The sequence below is a fragment of the Camellia sinensis genome, chromosome 6, assembly GCF_055761805.1.
Source record: "Camellia sinensis isolate YWXY chromosome 6, ASM5576180v1, whole genome shotgun sequence".
Taxonomy (NCBI): Eukaryota; Viridiplantae; Streptophyta; class Magnoliopsida; order Ericales; family Theaceae; genus Camellia; species Camellia sinensis.
Window position 1 is genome coordinate 147,536,330 of NC_138966.1, and position 21,216 is coordinate 147,557,545.

The following is a 21,216-nucleotide window of genomic DNA, read 5'->3' on the forward strand; positions in this document are numbered from 1 at the left end:
GATATTTGGTTATGCCTTATATGGTGTTTAGTTGTGATTTTTTTTTTTTTTGTTTTTTTTGTTAAGACTTAGAAAGTATGGAGTTATGTCATTTTCTACTTTAGTTATAAAGACACATGTTACACACCCTGTCTTTCCCAAGTTGAAAGTATATAAAAACTAGCATAACAAACTATACATAATAGTCTAAATTATTAAACAAAACTACTCAACTACGTGTTCAACCAACCATACATAAATAATCAGGAATTGAATAAATTACACTCAAATAAAAACATTTAGATACACAATTGACAAAATGAAAATTTTGAGAACCAAAGTGATACAGAGTACATATTTTGCAACATTAATTTAGATATAGATATGGAATAGGCAGCATATAAAGTAGCCAAATTATGCCCCCAAGCTGTCAAGTCATATGATCTCTGAGGAGATAATTCCCCCATAATTAAAAGGTTTAGTGATAGTCTAAACCTGATTACTACATTTCTTATGCATACCATTAGCTCTAAAGAATAAAAAAATAGAAAGAAAAGAACAAAATAGAGCTTAGTGCAAAAACACTACAAGAAAGAATGTATGATCATATGATCATATGTTTTTTCTCAATTAAAGTTACACAGTTGTGGTTATCATGAAATAAGGCTTAATAACATAAATTCAATACATAGTCTTAGCAAACAACAATAAAATCAAATATATAAAAAAAACCATAATAAACATGTTCATGTTGACAAAGATGACAATTTTTATTTTTTTGCAATCCAAAAGAAAATAAAAATCAACAGTAATAAAAGGGATTTGCTTAATCATGAAGTGATTAGGAACTTGGAATACTTGAATTCTGGATGATTCTGCAATTGAATTTCCTTCAACTGTATACATTTGCAACAAAAGACCTAATAATTACAAAACAAAACGCATACTAAATGTAAGGAGTTGCAATATATCAATGAACCATCTAAGTACTAAAAGTATAGGTGATTTACACTTTGCTTGTTTCCATAGAAAAATATTTTTTGTATTTGATTCAGACTTTTCCTTGGTTGGGTAAGGCTATGGTACACATTTTTGTAGTATACATGTGATGTATTTTTGTGATAATTGTTATGTAATTTTTTTTGTATAGTTACGACAATTTGTGTTTCAGAAATAAAATTACATATTTTGTGGTAATGTTATGTATTTTTGTGCTAATGTTACAAAAAAATTTATTAGAAAATGTTTGGATAAAAAAAGTGTAACATTATCACAAAATGTATAAGTTAATTTCTGAACCACAAATTGGCGTAATTCTAGTAAAAAATTACATAATATTTATCATAGAAATACATAATATTTATCACAAAAATACATAATGTGGTGCATAAAATTTCTCTCCAAATATCTATCAAATCAAGGGAGAAACATTTTTTTTTTTTTGCATCAAATTAAAATTTGATAAAAATTTAAAAAATAGAGTATTGAAGAATATGTATTAAATTTATTTTTTTTCTTTCTAATCAAACGAACCTAAGGAGCATAATAATTTATTTTAGAACGGGACATTTTTAGTCCCTAAAATATGTATTAAATTTTAATTTTATCATTTTAATTATCAAAATTGTCAATATAAAAAGTAAAATGATAAAATTAAAACATAAAAAATTATCCTAAATCTACTCTTTTTAACTCTGAAATAAACAAACACAGCAATTCAGTTGGGGACAAACCTGACAGTTAATTGAATTGGCATTCAACTTGGAGATTCGTTTTTATCTTCCTTAACCCTCGCGTTTTCCACCTTCTGATTGAAATATTGTTGAAGACTGCCCATATGAGTAGCAAGACTTGTTTTTCCGATTCGGGACCAGAGCTCGACATGAGGGATATGCTCGACGATCCAGTAGTCTTTTCCTTGGTTGGGTTTGGGTTCCATTCTATCTAGGAATTCTTCTGGCATACCAACAAACCCAAGAGTTTTGAGGTTTCTGAGGTGGTGGATGCCAGATGGTACCTCCTTTAGTTGCGGGCTAGGCTCAATCGTTAGATCTTTAAGAAGAGGCAATGCTCCTTCCTCTATTATCACCGAATTCATTCCCTTGAACCCTAGGAGACATAGTTCCTTAAGTTTTTGAAACCTTCCGACCTCAAAATACAACTGCTCCCCATCATATGCATCCCAAAGAAGCAGACCTACTAAACTAGGCAAGACTTGGAGGGCTTTTAGTGGAACATTCTTGGTCAAACCTGAACCCACTAGAGATAATACCACTAGATTTTGAAGTTTGGGGATCCAGTCGGGCAACTTCTCTAAACGTCCAACCAATTCGAGACGTTGAAGATATTGAGGTGGAGATGATGATGATATATGTTGTAAATCCAGAATCTCATCAGCACTTGAGGCCTTTGCACTCAAACGTTTAAGGCATTTCATCTTCTCAATGGCTGCACATAGAGCCCTCCCATGTTCTCTTTCCAATTTCACAATTCCTAACTTCCTTAGCTGCCTCAATTTCTCAAGCTCTTTAATTAGGCCATCATTTGTCTCCACATACCACAAACTTTTTAGCTCCTCTAAACCGCCAATCCCTTCTTGTATCTTCACTCCTACTATTAAATCCACCAAGTATTCAGATTCATGGTTACGAGAATAGGCAAGAAGATGTCGCAACTTACAGAGCCTACTGATATCAAATGGGAGCTCACTCACGGGGGAATATTTCAGATCTAAAGTCTGTAAGTTTTGCAACTTGCCTATGGACTTTGGAATTATCTTCACTTGTGTGCTCCTTATGCTTAGGTATCTCAAAAGAAATAGATTTCCCACTTCTTCATCAAGTTGATCCAAAGGAGCATCCTCAAGATCCAGCACTTTCAAAAGCTTGAAATTTGCAGCTATTGTACCCAATAAGGGCTTCTTTGGCAGCTCTCCCCTTTGAAAAAGAAAAACAGAACGAACTGGGGATTTACTAATGCTTTTCATAACCTTATCCATGTTGCAGTAACGCATATGCATAGATAGCCAGCGAGTTGTGGCATTGAAACTTGAATTCTCTCTTTCCAAAATTTGACACAAACTAAATTCTTTGGACATTGAGAGAATAATCTCACGCACTACATCATGTACCTGACACGGTCCAACTCTTCCGTCATATTTTGTTGTTGACACTAGAACTAAGCGTCTATGGATCAGCTCAGTCAAGTATTCTTCTGCAACTTCTTCCAATGTTTTCCCGTTCTGCTCTTCAACAAAACCCTCAGCTATCCATAGCCGAATTAGTCTCCCAGCTTTGATAGAGTAGTCTTCTGGCATTATGCCAAAGTACAAGAAACAAGATTTAACGGGGTGAGGCAGATCATTATAACTGAACAACAAAATTTTGCTAATGCTTTTAAGTTCAGGATTCCTTTCCAACTCAGAGTTCATGCTACCATAGAATTTTTGCCATTCAGATATACTCTTGTTTTTGGTGGACAAGAGACCGCCTATAGCTGCAATTGCAAGTGGCAAACCTTGACACTTTCTAACAATTGCTTGTGATACTTCCTCCAACTCAGGGGGACAGTGACTCCCAAAGTCCAATTGGAAGGCTTTCGTGCAAAAAAGTTTCCAAGCCTTCTCTTGGGATAGGGGCTGAAGCTCGTGGACATGATCCACTGAAGTTTCTGTGCAAAATGCAGCAATCTGTTCTTTCCGTGTGGTGATAATTACCCTACTGCCTTCACTATTTTTTGGTAAAGCATGTCTTATGGATCTCCAAAAATCAGTTTCCCATACATCATCAAACACAATGACGTACCTCTTTTCGGATAAATATCCTCTTAACTTGACAATGAGTGACTCAATTCCCTCATCATGTAGAACATCAATTCCTGGTAGCTGCGCTATCATTGTTTTGAGGAGCTCCTCTGGCTTGTATGATTGAGAGACAGTGATCCATGCTTTGCAATTGAAGTGTGCAACCACTTCTTGGCTGTCATAAACTTTCTTGGCAAGAGTGGTCTTGCCAATTCCACCCATGCCAACCACCGAGATCACTGCTCGTTGTGATTGATTTTGGTCAACCAATCTGCTTATCAGTTCATATTTGGGAGATTCAATGCCAACGACTTCGTCATCCCCTATGAAAAGGGAAGCCAGTCGAGGGTCACGCCACATTTTGTCATTGGTGATGCCGCTAGTGCTGGTGCTGCTATGTTCTGACAAAGTACTAGTGCTGAATCCATATCGATCAGCGCCTTCCTTGATCTCACGGATTGTAGTCTTGATGTCTTGGATTTGAGAAGCCATCTCATGTCGTGGCTTTAGCTTAGTGATCGTTCGAGTAACTTTACGCAAGGAACTGAATAGTCCAGGTTGTTTGGGCAAGACCAAGAGAATGTGTTCATCGATAACATCTTGTATCCGATAAGCAACTTGCCGTACTTGTTTCACCCATATTTTCACACCTTTATCTCCGGTTTCCGCTCTTGCTTCTGCATCTTCTAAGAAAGAGTGTATGCGTTCCAATTCAGCTTTGATACTGATAATTTCCTTGTGGACACCCTTCAGCAACTCTACTTCTCCGGCTAAAAATGGTCCCAAATATTGAATAACTGAGATCACTGCTCTTTCTGCCATTACTTCTCCCTGCACTAAACTGAACGTCATCACGATTAGTTCCAATTATCCTTAGTAGTGTGTGTCCATGTAGAAAGGAAGTTAGATGAATGTATATGGAGGAGAAAAAGCTGAAAAAAATCAAAATTTAAAATAAAAAACTTAGGCAGTTACATGGTGCAATTTGGACATGAAAACGTGTGGCACACTGTCACACAGGTGTTCACATCAATTGAATTCTGCGGTGAGTGTAAATGGATTACGTTTAAATTTTTGGATAGTATGATGATTGAGGAAAACTAATAACAGCTTTCGGCAGTTTGATAAATGAATATATATATATATATATATATTTACCAGATTGGATGTGACGCTTGATAGAAAGGGCAATATTGAAAAATGATATAAAATTTGACGTGTACACCAACTCAGCTGTATGTTTTGTTTAATAGAATAAATAAAAGCTTTCGTTTCAAGCTTCATTCAGAAGTTTAATAGCTAGCATTCTGTTTCAGGTGTTTGAAAAGAGGAATTTCAGTTTCATTTCAGTTGGGAATGGCAGAGTGACTAGGTTCTGGTTGGACAAATGGATGGGCGATGCACCATTAAAAGAGCTGTACAGTAGGGCTCTATTGTCTGTTCCTTAATAAGTTTAGAAGTGTTTGACTTTTCATCTCTTGTTTATGGAGTTTCACTCAAGTTATTATAGGGATTTTCACTTTGGTGGTGACTCATGAGGACAAACTTAACTGGGACTTTCATTGTAGTGAGGAGTTCTTGGTCAAATATTAAGGCCTAAGAAAAAAAATTGTTGATTGTGTTAGAGACATATAGTTTCTTCTGTGCGGTGCAGCTCCTTTCAAAGTTCATATTTTTTGTTTAAATTCAAGAATTTAGCTTTGCATATTTGGATTATCCTTCCAATGGCGGTGTTGTGGACAGATTGGAAGGTTCAGAATGATTTTTAGTCTTTAATAACATGAAGCCAGATTGGAACCAACTGGTTGATATTGTTAAATTTAGTACTGCTTTGTGGGTGAAGGGGAAATTGGATGTTTTGGAAACTGAGGCGTCAAGGCTTCGGCTAAGCAGATTGGACCAGCTGTGCATTGTCTTCATTCACTCTGTTTGCTTCTTTGTTTGGTTATTTGGGTTTGATGGTGTGCCTCTGAATAGGTGTTGCTGCTGTTTTTGTATTTTGTTTTTTGGGTTGGTTTTATTGTGTTTGGTTTATCAAAGTTTGTTAACTTAGACCTGTTTGTTTGTGATTCTGTCTTGCAGCTTGAGATTTGCATTTGGTCTGTGCCAACCTTGTTTGGGATAGGCCCTTTAGCATTGAAGCTGTTTTGGTTTTTTATTTTAAATAAAAATTTATTTCTTTTGCCTATCACAAAAAAAAAAACAAAAAGAAAAAGAAAAAGAAAAAAAGAAGAAAAAAAAAAAAGAAAAAGAAAAAGAAAGAAAGAAAGATATATGGATATAGATATATGCTTAAGTAGAATCTTGATTTGCCTTGAGGATTTAGGAAAAGCTATTCGACATGTGTGAAAGAGATGGAGACCCCATCATGAAAATATTGTGGTCATGGTTATTGTATTGAGTTTATTATGTGGTGTATTATTACAAGTGATGAAAATCGTTCAAATGTAATTATGACAAATAAGATAGTAAACCCAATGTCATACATCAAAAAGTGATGTGAAATGTATTTGTAGAGAAACATACAGCAGATTGATGTGCAACTCCGAGAAGAAATAATGTGAACATCTAAACATGTAATGTGTTATTATTGTATTGAAAATAGACGAAGTGATGAGATTCATTCAATCAATTTAATTATAACAAATAAGATGATAACTTGATATAGGAAAAAAAGATGAGAAATATGTGTTTGTAGAAACATATACCTGCAGATTATACAAAAATCTTGGGAACTGCTTTTGTTGCTTTGTTAGATTTCAGCCAAGGCTCTCTCTACTGTGTAGAAACATATACCTGCAGTTTTGGGTCTTGATCCTGACTGATATCATGATCCTGACTGATATCATGTTACCTCTCTCTCTGATCCATCCCTGAGAATACAACCTCCCTCAGCAGAAGCCAAGCCCAAAATCAGCCCAGTGGTTCATTTTTTTAAATCAATGGGGAAGAGTCCAAGCAAGTTCCAAGTGGTTGTAGAGCATCTTCAAGCACATTTTCTGAAGCACATTTTGGGTTCACGTGTTTCTGACTTCTTGGTTAAATAAAAATATATTATAAATCACTGAAGAAAATTTTGAATTCATTTGGCAAACTTATTTTTCATTAAAAGATAACTTTAATCAATTTAAAAAATCATAAGAAATGTTAAAAAAGATAGATTGTGTCAAACAAATTAACTTTTTTTTAACATTAACTTGGAAATGTATTAGATAAAAATTAATTAAGTCAATTTGATAATTACAATTCGTATCAATTAAAAATTTAAGTGAATTGACACAACATATTTCATGCCAATCCAACAAGTCCCACTAAATCAACATATTTCATGTCAAGAACTTGATCTTTGGCCACGGTTGGACCGGTTTGCAAGGGTTCTAACTCTGCCGAAGATCCAAGCCCCGGATACAACATTGAGCAAGTATGCAATTGGCAGTGAATTTCCTTAACCTATATCAGTAAGTGAATTGACACAAAGAACATTACTTTTAATTTAAATTCTTACCAATCCAATAATTAGTTTAAAGTCATACCAATCCAAGACTCTACAATCATTTGAGCCACTTTCAAATAAATATGCCAATCCAATGACACAGTACATTAACATATTTCATTTCAACAATTTGATTTTGGCCACTGTTTAACAGACAAGTTTTAACTGAGCAAGATAAACAGTAATCAAGATTATAAATATACAAATATAATTGATACTAATGGAGTAAATTGTTCTCCAATCAGTGTTGCACTTTTTTTCTCCACTAATGTCTATAAAGGAAAAACTATCAACTCCTAGGAAACACACATGTTTACTATTTCACCAATTGAACACAAAACTTGTCTCGTAGTGAGAGCTCACAACAGATCTTCATCAATATTTGCTACTCGGCAAATTAACCCCTCCTTGTTGCCTTCCAATAACCACCCCATATTTGCATGCCCTGAGAATATAATAAATCTTTTTTAGCCAAAATAATATGATGTAAAATATATATATAAATATATGAAGATAAATGACAAACAACCACCCAACTTACAAATACATTAATAAATATCTTTAATAGAGAAAATAAGCAACTCAATTAATGTCAAAACATATTGTTGGCTGTATGTAAATTCAACTATTGTTGATATGTACATGTTTTCTATGAAGCGAATCATAAAATCTCCCGAGTGAAGATGAGAAACTACACTCACCTAAGTCATCTTCAGATAAATATGCCAATCCAATGAGTCACACCAGATCAGCATATTTCATGTCAAGAGCTTGATCTTTGGCCCCTGTTTGACAGACATGTTTTAGTCGAGCAAGATAATAGTACTCGAGATTACATATATAATTGCTACTAATGGTGTAAGTGGTCTCCACTAATGTCTTCCAAGGAAAAACTATTCAACTTCTTAGAAACACATTTTAGTATTTCACCAATAGAACACAACTTGTCTCATAGTGAGAGCTCACAATAGATCTTCTTCATCAATCTCTCATGGATATATTGCTTTGCTACCTGGCAAATTACTCCCTCCTTGTTGCCAATAACCACCCTATATTTGCTTGCCCTAAGAATAGAATAAATCTTTTAGCCAAAATAATGATGTAAATACTATGAAGCATGGACACCTCTCCGAAGGCAACGTATGAGTGTCGGACACGTGTCGGACACTGACACGCGTCGGACACGCGGTTGGACACGTGTCCGACACTCTACCCAACGTGTCCCTTTTTTTTTTGAATTTTTGCAGCCGGACACTCTTTTGGACACTCTTGGACACGCTATGGACACGTTATGGACAGAGAGGGAGAGAAACCCTAACCTGTTGAAGACAGACACACAAAGAGAGAGAGAGAGAGAGAGAGGGTGAAGAACCTGTTGAAATGAAGCCCTAGACCAGGTATGTTCTTCGATTCTTCAAATCTCTTCTTCGATCTTCTACTTTTCTTCATTTTTCTTCTTCTTTCTTCGTTTCGTTTGTGTCGTCTATGTCGTCTTCCTCGTCTGTCTCGTCTCCCTCTCTGCTTTCTCTCTCTCGCTAGGGTGTTTCAGCCCTCTCCTTTGACTATCGATCGCTATATTGATATATATTATATACTAATAATAATAGTATATATATTATATACTAGATATATATTTGAACAAAAATCTTTTTTTTCTTTTTTTTCTTCTTTTCCTTTTTTCTATTTTTTAGATATTATTATTTGTTTAAATAAATTATTTTTGTTTATAGGAAAATTTTAATTTGTGAATAATATTTGATATTAAAATAAACAAATAATATTTATATTTTTTAATTTTACATATAATAAATAAATAAAATTATATATGTATTGAACGTGTCCCCAGCGTGTCGTGTCCTATATTTTTTGAAAATTTACGTATCCCCGTGTCCGTGTCGTGTCCCGTGTCCCTGTCCGTGCATCATAGTGTAAATATATTATCAATAAATAAATATAAAAGATGAACAACCAAACAAATTGAAAACCAAAACTAGAATTACAAATTCTTGCATCCATATTCTTAAACTCGGTTGTCATTAAAATCAATAATTACTCTAGACCATTTGTTAATGTAAGCAAACCAAATTTTTTGGTATATAGGGTCAAGAGGATAGGATTCTCGGTAAGGCTCACACACGCCAAACCTCTTGAGCCTACAAAAGCCCACTAAACAACTAATTTGCATTACATGACCAATGAATTTCCTTTCATTCCGAAACCCATTGGGAAATGCCTAAACTGATATCCACAAGGTCACACAATAATACATACTATGATTGTTTGAAATGAAGAGTTGCCACTTGATTTGAAGAACTAAGAAACCATATCCATGAAATGACTCCACGCAATACCTAGTCCCATCGCCACTAGAGAACCTAGTTCAAGGCTAAGACACAAGATGGGAAAGACTTACCCGGCCATCATGCCCAACCAAGCAGTTATGACCTCTCTACTCATTACTCATAAGTTCATGGTTTAAATTTAAAATAGGAAACAAATAGGACAAGAATAGTAGAAAAATAGAGCAAGGAAAGAAAACATCTAAATAACAAGAAAATTAAAATTGGACCTACTTGCATAATTCCAAGTTGATGAAGAATGGATGCTGTATAACTACTACTATATATGAAAAAACAACTTATTCCTCTTAGAATTAGTTTTATCAAAAAAATTCTAGACATTCATCTACTTTCGCATTTTAATTTCTGGCTTTTGCACTTTGATGGGTCTCCAAAAACCTTTCGATGAGTACTGAATACTGATACATAGAAACACATTTCTTTTAAAAAAAACACTGTTGTATATAACTACATAAATGGCTTGAAACCCTCTCTTAACTCCCAAACCTCCTAACATGAAAACCCAAGCACTTCAGAACGTGAAATCCCAACCCTGCTCATGCCTAGTTCCCAAAAAGCATATAAATGCAAAGCTGGCTCCACAAAGTAAAAATAACTAAATATTTCCGATCCACAATTGATTTTCACTACACAGGAACTTCCATGCAGATAGGTAGAGAAACCAAATTACCTTAAAATATTAAATTGGCCATGGATTTGTCCACAGCTTGTCAGTTTTATCATTTACTGAAGGGCCTCATACCTGCTATAAAATTAGGAAGCAACTAATACATGATCTTGCCAAAAAAAGATGGGAAAAGAATAGAAAACACATACCTTGTGTTAGGTTTTATTTTTGGCAACCCCGTTTGACAAAACTCCTTTCAGTTGTATTTATTTTCGCACTTTTACTTCAGTGAGGCTATGAGTGTTTAGATGCGAATCCAACCCGAATTGTGCCTTTCAGAGAAGTTTGCAATGCTAATACTTTCAAGATTGCCACTTCGCTGATTATGACGGGGATCGAGCTGCCCGGTCAGCTCGCAGGGGTCGAGGGGGCAGCGCCCCTTGGTGGGTCCGGGGCAGCGCCACGGTGGGGTCAAGGGGCAGCGCCCCCGAAGCAAAATGCAAAAATGCATTAAAAGTTGCCTATCCGATCATGTTATATTTTTCCAGTTTTTCCAGTTTTGGCCTTCCCGCTCAAGCGGGGAAAGGGACGCTCGAACGGGGATTGGAAACTCTCAGCATCTCTGCAGTCGCCTGTAAAAATACTGGAAGGTGTGATTTTACGCTCGAGCGGATTCTCCTACGCTCGAGCGCATCTCAGTTTGTTCGCACGCAGTTTTTGGTCAGTCCGCTCGAGCGGGCTGTGTTGAGCTCGAGCGGAGATCGCGGGACAGATTCTATAAATTCGCGTGTTGGGTCAGATTTTAGGATAACTACTCCAAATCTACTTTTTGTATTCTAGGGTTTATATCTGGGGATAGTTTGTGAGTTTTCTTTGATGTTTTTATAGAGTATTCAACTCATGGTTTAAGGAGAGTACATCAAAGGTTGTGTTTTGTTCTACAAAAGAGAGAGTTGTTCTTCAGTTGTGGATTCTGAAGAATTCGAGCCTGAAGCTTTGGTGGAATCCGGAGTGGCTCATCAGAAAGACAATTCCGTGGTGAAGATGGGGTTGGAAGAGGCACATAGAGGTTGGTTCAATTAGGCGTTGTGGATTCGCTAGGTAATTGAGAGTATACCTGTGTAATTCCTTTAATTCTTCTTAGTGGATTGTCTTGTGGCTGTTGCCCGTGGTTTTTTTTATCACAGTTGGAGGTGTCCAATTGTGGTTTTTTCCACGTAAAATTGTTGTGTCTCTTTGTCTTGATTGTTTGATTGGGATTGTTATATTCTGCTTAAAATTGATACATAATCACAAATCAACATCTAGGGGATTTCTAGTTTTTTTCAATTGGTATCAGAGCGGGTCGTTCTATTTTTTTTTTTAAAATTTTCTTAGAACGAGATCTTGTTTGATTTGTGATAATGGATACAATTCGTGAAGGAAATTCTATGGTTCGACCACCCTTACTTGACGGATCCAATTATTCTTTTTGGAAAGCTCGGATGAGATCTTTTTTAAAATCTATTGATGAAAAAGTTTGGCAATCCGTCATGAATGGGTGGACTGAACCAACAATTACCGTTGATGGAGTTACAATCCCCAAACCAATTGATGAGTGGGACACAACTGATTACCAAAATAGTAGCTGGAATAGTAAAGCTATCAATTCTCTCTTTTGCGCTGTCACACCTGAAGAGTTTAGTCGTATTTGCAATTGTGAAGTCGCAAAAGAGGCTTGGGATATCTTACAAACTATTCATGAGGGCACTCCTTCTGTTAAACGCTCAAAACTTCAAAGGCTCACATCTAGTTTCGAAAACCTTTCAATGAAAGATAGTGAGACCTTTGATGAATTTTATGCGAAGTTGAGTGACATTGTAAATTCCAGCTTCAATTTAGGTGAAAAAATCCCAGAATCCAAAGTTGTGGGAAAAATTTTGAGATCCTTGCCCGATCGGTTCCAACCAAAAGTTACGGCTATTGAGGAGGCTCAAGATGTTGACAACCTCAAGCTGGATCAGTTGGTTGGAAATCTTCAAACTTATGAAGCACATAGGAATTTCAAAAAGAAACAAAAAGATACGATTGCTTATAGTAGTGCTCATAAAGTGGTAGAGGATTCTGATGAGGATTGCGAGATAGATTCCAAGATTATGGCTGCTTTTGTTAAACAATTTAAAAAATCTTTTTTGAAAAAGAATCCTAATCTTTTGGAATCTACTCATTCTCATAAATCTAAAGGCAAAGATAAACTCAAAATTAATCCTATAGCCAAGAAGGAGAAAGGAAAGATACAAGGGAACTCTGAAAGACTCCAATGCTATGAATGCCAAGGATTTGGCCACTTTGCTTCTGAATGCCCTACTCGTTTGAGGAAGAAAAAAGCCCTCGCCATCACTTGGGATGATGAATCAGAATCTGATGAAGATGAAAGTGACAACGAAGAGCAAGGCGAAGAGGGACATAAACAATTTCTTGCTTTCATGGCGGCTTCTGAAACTGTAGGACAAACAGAGTCTCCGAAGATGTCAGTTGAGAACACCACTGATAATGAATCCTCGGAGAGTGATCATGAAGAGCTTAAGGAAGCTTATGAAAAGTTGTACAAGGAGTCTCTTAACTTATTCAAGTTGAATGACAAACTCACAAAGAAACTCAAAGCATGTGAAAGTGAGAATGTCAAACTTAAGGAAGAGATTTCCGAGACCAGGATTAATGCCATCAAGGCAGCTGATGATCGACAAGTTCTTTGTGCAAAACTGTTGACTTATGAGACAGAGAGGAATGAACTGCTGCAAACCCATGCCATGTATGAAGAAAAGATTGAATCTCTCGAGATGTCACAAGTTGATTTGGAAGAACTAATGATCAAGAAAGAGGAAGAGCTCAAGTGTGCTATGGCTACCATTGGTCTTTGGAACAGAGGATCAAAGACTTTGAAGGATCTCATTGGGTCTCAACAAATGAGTTGTGACAAGAGTGGCATTGGCTTTGGTGGTAAGAAAGATAAAAAACAGAGTGCTTCAACATCTCATGATACAAGAACTCAAGGAAAGGAAGAACAAAAATTTCAACATAAGGAAGGACTTCTCAAACTTCCTAGAGTTGGTAAGGTAAAAGAAAAGAAGGTACACCCTAGACTCCCTGTTTTTATTTGTCATCATTGTGGTATGCATGGTTATATTCGCCCTTATTGTTATAAGTTGCATGGGAGAGTGCTTCAAAAGGGTAGAAATTCGACTTACATGTCTAGGCGGAATACCAAGATTCATGAGGGTGTTCACTACACCACGACACTTACCAAGACCGCTAGACCTGATTTTGTTAAGACCAAAAAGATTTGGGTAAGAAAACTTGACTTGTGTTAATTTGTTTATTTGTTTTAGCTTTTGGGTCTCTGTGTGTTTTGTTTATAAGAAAAAAAAAAATATGCATGTTTGTTTTTTTTTGTCTTGCTTTGGTTAAGAAAAAAAATCCCAAAAAGATTTTCTTAGTATGGTTTTGCAAGCTTGAAATTTTTGAGTGGTCCTTGGTGCATATTGGATTTGATGAGAATATCCATTACATGTGAATATATGTGTGCTTTCTGTGGTCATTACTCATTTTGGAGTGTGTGTTTTTTGATTAGTATGTCTCATTTTGTACACACTCTTGGATTAGCAAATTTTGGAGTCTTCCGCCTTAGTGATTATTTGTTTATGGACTTCTGGCATTGTATCTTTTGCTTTTCTAGAGGAATTGACCTATACTAGCATATCTTGGGTGATGTTGAGTCTCTTAACCACCTACCATCCTTTTGCATCTCCATGGCTTTCCCCTTAATTCTTTGCAGTCTAGCCATGAGGAAAAGGCTACCTCAGAGTCACCAACCAAGCCATCCTTATTATATCCATGCTTCTCTGGTTCGGTTTCCATACTCTTGAGCGTGTCAGCCACCAATGATTGTGCAAAAGAAAAAGAAAAAGAAAAAGAAAAAGAAAGAAAAAAAGACAAAATATGCAAAAGAAAGAAAAAATTTTTTTTTGCCAAAGAAAGGAAAAAATGTGTGAAAAAAAAAGAAAAGATTCATTGATTGAGGGGGAGCCTCCGCCTTTACTCACCAAATACCCCTTGATTCCTAGTGGTTTGACTTTCCTTTGTCGTGCTTAGATTCTCTTGTCGGAGGTCCAGCTTTTATATCACTACCAGGATTGAATCTAGTGTTTGTCGAACTCCAAGAGTCACACACACACTTTTCTCATGGGATCTATGCTTTTCACATTATGCATCACTTTCTTTCATGAGGAATCTTCTACAGACTGTGCACATCATGTTTACTAGTAATTGTGCTTCTTGGATAGTCTTGTGTGTTTTAAGGTACTAATCTGAAATTCCTTGCTTGCTCCACCATATTATTTTTATTGTTTTCTTCTTGTTCACTGTTTTCAGTGTTTGTGGTTGCTTTTAGTGAGGGGGAGTTTGGTTCATCTTGATTTGGATTGGTAATGGAGTTTGGTTTATCATTGCAAGAGTTGTTTAGCATGAACACTTTGATATGTTTGGTAAGGGAGATTGGCTATATGTTTTGCATGGTGCTATGTTCATGGTATTTACATCATCATATCATTGCTTGTGTGGTTTATGATCTTGCTTTTGTTGTTTGAGAGTTGTTTTGCATGAGTCTTAGTTTTCATCTATTCATGTTTTCCATCTCATGTTTCAAGATAATCGTGTCATATGTCTATTGCTTTTTCATATACTCTTGTGGGACTAATAGTTGTTTTGGAGATTGTGGCACTAATAACAGTTTTGCAGATCATGACCTTGAGAAAGAAGTTGGCTTTTGTTGGCTGTAATGGGTTGGGGTATTTTGGATTTTATTTGTTAGGTGTGTTTTGTCACGGCATTGCCAAAGGGGGAGATTGTTAGGTTTTATTTTTGGCAACCCCGTTTGACAAAACTCCTTTCAGTTGTATTTATTTTCGCACTTTTACTTCAGTGAGGCTATGAGTGTTTAGATGCGAATCCAACCCGAATTGTGCCTTTCAGAGAAGTTTGCGATGCTAATACTTTCAAGATTGCCACTTCGCTGATTATGACGGGGATCGAGCTGCCCGGTCAGCTCGCAGGGGTCGAGAGGGCAGCGCCCCTTGGCGGGTCCGGGGCAGCGCCACGGCGGGGTCGAGGGGCAGCGCCCCCGAAGCAAAATGCAAAAATGCATTAAAAGTTGCCTGTCCGATCATGTTATATTTTTCCAATTTTTCCAGTTTTGGCCTTCCCGCTCGAACGGGGAAAGGAACACTCGAGCGGGGATTGGAAACTCTCAGCATCTCTGCAGTCGCCTGTAAAAATACTGGAAGGTGTGATTTTACGCTCGAGCGGATTCTCCTACGCTCAAGCGGATTCTCCTACACTCGAGCGCATCTCAGTTTGTTCGCACGCAGTTTTTGGTCAGTCCGCTCGAGCGGGCTGTGTTGAGCTCGAGCGGAGATCGCGGGACAGATTCTATAAATTCGTGTGTTGGGTCAGATTTTAGGATAACTACTCCAGATCTACTTTTTGGATTCTAGGGTTTATATCTGGGGATAGTTTGTGAGTTTTCTTTGATGTTTTTATAAAGTATTCAACTCATGGTTTAAGGAGAGTACATCAAAGGTTGTGTTTTGTTCTACAAAAGAGAGAGTTGTTCTTCAGTTGTGGATTCTGAAGAATTCGAGCCTGAAGCTTTGGTGGAATCCGGAGTGGCTCATCAGAAAGACAATTCCGTGGTGAAGATGGGGTTGGAAGAGGCACATAGAGGTTGGTTCAATTAGGCGTTGTGGATTCGCTAGGTAATTGAGAGTATACCTGTGTAATTCCTTTAATTCTTCTTAGTGGATTGTCTTGTGGCTGTTGCCCGTGGTTTTTTTGATCACAGTTGGAGGTGTCCAATTGTGGTTTTTTCCACGTAAAATCGTTGTGTCTCTTTGTCTTGATTGTTTGATTGGGATTGTTATATTCTGCTTAAAATTGATACATAATCACAAATCAACATCTAGGGGATTTCTAGTTTTTTTCACCTTGAAACATGTAGGTAATTAGACACTTTTTTCCATGAGACCATTTGAAGAATCCTTTTTCTCTCTCTCCAGATTGCCGGTACTTCATCAGTTCTGAACCGCTGTGTGAATGTTGATTCCTCCAATGGAGTTGACATCCCATTAGCATAAGCTAAGAGACCAGTATACACAATCATTGCCCCATTGTCAACACAGTACATGTCATCAGTAACAAACAAGCCTCCACCCCTCTCGGAGCACATGATTCTCATCATCTCTTGCAAGCGCTCACTGCAGCCCACAATGAGAACATCTTTCTTGTCAGTGTGTGCCATTAATCTCCACAAGCATCGAAAACACACTTACCTAAAAAAATTTAAATTGTATGCAGAAATTGAGCCACAATTAGATCATGTAAATATTCAACCAACACATGCAATTTACAAGAATCAGCCATACCAAATCACCAACTACATTTCTTTTTTTTCTTTTTTTTCGTTGGCACTGGGGTGTCCAGATCAAAGCCTGACTAATCCCCAAGGGTGCATAGGCCCTCAGCAAAGAGTTTCCCGCAAGTGCACCGTAGTCAATTCAAGGGTTTTCCCCTAATCCGATGGCCCCAAGGAATTGTTAGCACCTAAGAGGTTTCGATTTCGATCCTTGAACCTTGGAGGGAGCACAGTCCCAAGACCCAAGGCCTTGCCACTAGGCCAACCCCTTAGGGTTTACCAACCACATAACTTTTTATTACCACAAAAAATGTATTTTTATTAAATATTGAAAGCATTTCAAATGATTACCTGAAGGAAATAGCACAAATCTGCAGGGGTGCATTCATTATTTTTTTTATCTTTTCCTCAGCAGTAGCTTCAAGATAACTCAATATTCCACTAAACGAAACATCCATTCCTTTGACAACATAGGGACGGTCTATAAACTTTTATCCTTTCATTGCAAGCTGATGAAGGGAAAAAAAAAAAAAAGCAAGTCAAGCATAAAGCATTTCTTTATTGCATCATTTCAAGAACATTCTGTTTGCAAAAAAACAGCACATAACGGCATGATCAGCAACTAAATTCTATCTAAAAAAATTTAGAATATCTCCAGAACGAAAAATAACTATCATATAGCAAACCAAAGTCCCAGAGAGAATCTTCATAAATGAGAAGTGATGAAATGTGTGATGAATCTCAAAGAGATAATGTAAAGTTACCCAAAAAATCTAAAATTACACATCAATCATGTAATATCAATGCGTTGTTAAAATATAGAAAAACATAAACAAACATATAATAAAAGACGGTAATCAAACATATTTTTAAAAAATGATAATAAGAACTAATCAAATAAGATGAAAGTAGATTAAATATATTGGAGAAAGATAAATCTCACAACATCAAAAAACCACAGATAAAGCTTCTATTAGCTTTATTGAACAAGAACTTAAAATAACTTGAACCTTGCACTAAATTCACCAATATCTATTGCTCACTGACCAAACTCAAAATAGAACAAGAAGCACAAAAGTTGTGAATTGTATATAAAAAAAATATCATAATAGAACTCAACCCAACAAAGCTTGCATCCTAGCCATTTAAGGTAGGCTTCATCTTTAGCCTTCATTCAACTCCATCTAGAGGCATATCCTCTAATAAATCCTTGGCAACTATTTCTTTCTCATAGCCCCAGCTGATGTTCATTTTGGGCTTCCTCTTATACTATAGCAACTTAAATTTAATTCTTCCTTTGGGAGGAGTAGCAGAAAACTGAGAGGAAGGATTATGTATTAAAGAAAGAAAATAAAGGGAGGGAAAGGAAAAATCACCTCACACTTTATCTGTCTGATTAAACAGGAAGGTAAGAAAAAGAAATCAAAACTACTAACTGCTTATTTAATCATTTACAAATGAAGAGAAGGGTGTTATATAGCTAACTACAATGGCCTAGGCCTCACAACCACCAAATTCCCACCTTCAACGGAGTTCATAAGGAAGTAAATAATAAAATTTCTTCTTTAAAGATTAAGAAAATTATCAGTCTCAAAGCCTCATTTGCAGTTGTCTTTGTGCGTCTTTTGACTTTTGAGAAGGCGGGGGGGAGAGGATACCAAAATCGAGCTATACAACATTAAAAGATCAGAAACTGGCAAGCCATAACCAACACTTTTCCCAGTACAATGCAGGCTAGTCAAGTAACATCAGAAGGTGGTCTCGTACAAGTATTGATCTCAAACACAATGCAAAACTGATTCATAGGAAGAAATAAAGTTTTCTCAAACAATCGACAGAGAAAAGATCAATAAAAAAAAATTTGCATACTTCTATAGTTAAACAAGCAAAATGCCAAATAGCAGCTCAAAATTTTTTTTTTTCTTCTTATTTTGTCTTCCTCAAGTTTGAAGACATTTCAACACAATAACCTATAAAAGATATGACTATTAATGGACAGTCTCTGTGTGAATTTACCATTGACATAGGTCAAGGAAACTTGCTTCCAATTGCATACCTGCTCAATGTTGTATCCAGGGTTTGGATCATTCAACAGAGTTAGAACCCTCACAAACTGGTCCAAGCAATTCCCAACAGCAATGTCTACAGTCTCACCAAGAATCCACCACTTACTTACATATAGCACAACAGGATCATCTGCTCCAGTAACAACCCTTCCCATCTCAATATGAGCAACACAATGATTTACCGCAACAATGGGTTTCTTCCAAATCTGTGAAAGAATCCGAACAACAACAGCGGCAACCTATAATGGTGCACCCAAGGTGTTGGGCAGTTTCTCGGAGAAGGAATCCCTGCCCTGGCGGGGTAACATAGGTGTGTGTGTCTTGGGTTTGATAAAATTGAGCCATCAAGGGTCACAACCCCAACACCAATCTTGTTGACTGATCCCTCAAACCCTAGAGCTATCATCTTCTTCATCTTTAAGAATAATATTAATATGCCTGACTCAAATCCAACGTCTTCAAATTACGTTGATAATTTCAACTGAAATTATATATTCCTGTCATCTAGGATGACAACAGGAATACATGATTATCTCCGAGAAGATGATTTCAAATCTAACTTCTTCGATTAGAAGCCTCCGTTTGAGAATTGAGTTGACTTTTTGATTTTTTGATTTTTTTTTTTTTGGTTATTTTAGTTTGGGTTAAAAAGTTTAGTTTGGGAAGGTCTTTTTAGTTTTTTAGTTTTTTTGATTTTTTTTGTAAGAGAAAAGTATAATGATTATGGATTGAATGTGATATTTTGTTTGTTGTGGCTAAAATAGCCAATTTTATCTTTTATGGCTATTTTAGCCACAAACCAACTTTCCAAACAACACGCATTATTGACGATGTTTGGTTTCATAATTGAGGATTCACTTTTTCAAAATTATTTTTTTTTTGTTTTTTTGTATTTTTGTATCTTTATTGATTTTTTAAATATTTCAAATAATTTTTTTAATTTTTAGATATACTTAACATAAATACACTTAAAAAATATAATATTTGTGAATTTTTTTAAAAAAAAATTCACTAAATACCAAAAATATAAAAAAATACAAAAATTTAGTATATTTTTCATATTCTCATGTATTTATTAATTTTTTAAAATATTCCTTTTCAAATATTTTACTTTTTAGATACATCTAAAGTGCATCTAAAAAAGTAAAAAAAATTACTTAAAATTTTAAAAATATTCACTAAAAACAAAAAAAAAATGAAAAACAAAAAACTCAATTTTTAGAAAATTGAATTCAGCCTCCGTTTGGGACATGGGTTAGCTTTTTGGTTTTTTTGGCTATTTTAGCCTGGGGCTAAAAAGCCTAGTTTGGGAAGGACTTTTTGACTTTTTTGACTTTTTGGTGAGGTGTCTTCTTGTTAAATTACCAAATTGCCCTTTTTGCCTTTTTTTTTTTAAATTTTTTATTTTGGGTTTGGATTTGGCATATATATATATATATATATATTTTTTACAATTTTGGGTTTGGATTTGGCGTATTTTGCTTAAATTTTTTTTTGCTTTTTTCTTTCGGTTTGGATTTGGCATATTTTGGTTATTTTTTTTTATTTTAATTTTTTTATGTTGGGTTTCGATTTGGCCTTTTTTTTTTTTTTTTTTTTGGGGTTTGGATTTGGCATTTTTTGCTTATTTATTATTATTATTTTTTGTATGTTGGGTTTCGATCTACCGAATTTTGCTTAAATTTTTTATTTTTTATTTTTTATTTATTTTGGGTTTGGATTTGCCATATTTTGGTTAATTTTTTTATTTTGGGTTTCGATTTCGCGTATTTTGCTAAAAAAATTTTTTAGCAGTTTTTTTTTTGGGGTTTGGATTTGGCATTTTTTGCTTAATTTTTTTTTTTGACAATTTTTGTATGTTGGGTTTCGATCTGCCGAATTTTGCAAATCCAATTTTTTATTTTTTATTTAAATATTTTTTGGGTTTGGATTTGGTGGATTTTGCTTAAAATATTTTTTTTCTTTTAATTTTTTCGGATTTTGCGTTTGGATTTTTCGTATTTTGCTTAATTTTTTTTTCTGTTACTTTTTTTTATTTTGGGTTTGGGTTTGGATTTGGCGTATTGTGCTTTCAATTTTTCAAATTTTTTTTTGAAATTTATGTTTTTGTCTTTTTATTGTTTTTTTTACAATAACTTTTTTTTAATATATTTATGCATTTCATTTATTTGTAAATTACGTCGCGAATGGTAATTTATGTTTTCATGTTTTTTTTTTTTAAATGAGAATTGAATGTGGTGTAATGTTGTTGTTATTTTTTCAAAATTTACGATTTTGTCATTGTCTTATTCACTCACATTAATTTGTTTTTATATTTACAAAATGGCTTTTCTCTCATTTTATTTATTTGTAAACGATGTGGCAAATGGTAATTTCTATTTTTTTCTTTTTTTTTTCCTTTTTTTTGGATGAGGCCTATGTTTGTCGTTCTTCTTTTTTTAATTTACGTTTCCATAATATT

General features: G+C 35.4%; 1 protein-coding gene and 1 pseudogene across 2 annotated transcripts; both read right to left on the minus strand.

Annotated features, from left to right (window-relative positions):
- Positions 1-636: 636 nt before the first annotated feature.
- LOC145792955 (disease resistance protein RPM1-like) lies at positions 637-6,657 on the minus strand. Of its 2 annotated transcripts, XM_082875069.1 has the most exons (3): positions 6,490-6,657; positions 1,713-4,622; positions 637-899 (listed from the first exon to the last, which is right to left on the minus strand). In XM_082875069.1, exon 2 carries the CDS (start codon positions 4,601-4,603, stop codon positions 1,736-1,738), a length of 2,868 nt encoding a protein of 955 aa, XP_082731195.1. In that variant the 5' UTR covers positions 4,604-4,622; positions 6,490-6,657; the 3' UTR covers positions 637-899; positions 1,713-1,735. The 2 variants fall into 2 exon arrangements, with proteins under 2 accessions (XP_082731195.1, XP_082731194.1); XM_082875068.1 differs by lacking the exon at positions 6,490-6,657 and having other exon boundaries at positions 1,713-5,441.
- Positions 6,658-8,136: 1,479 nt separating this feature from the next.
- Positions 8,137-19,170, minus strand: LOC114316059 (uncharacterized; annotated as a pseudogene).
- Positions 19,171-21,216: the final 2,046 nt, after the last annotated feature.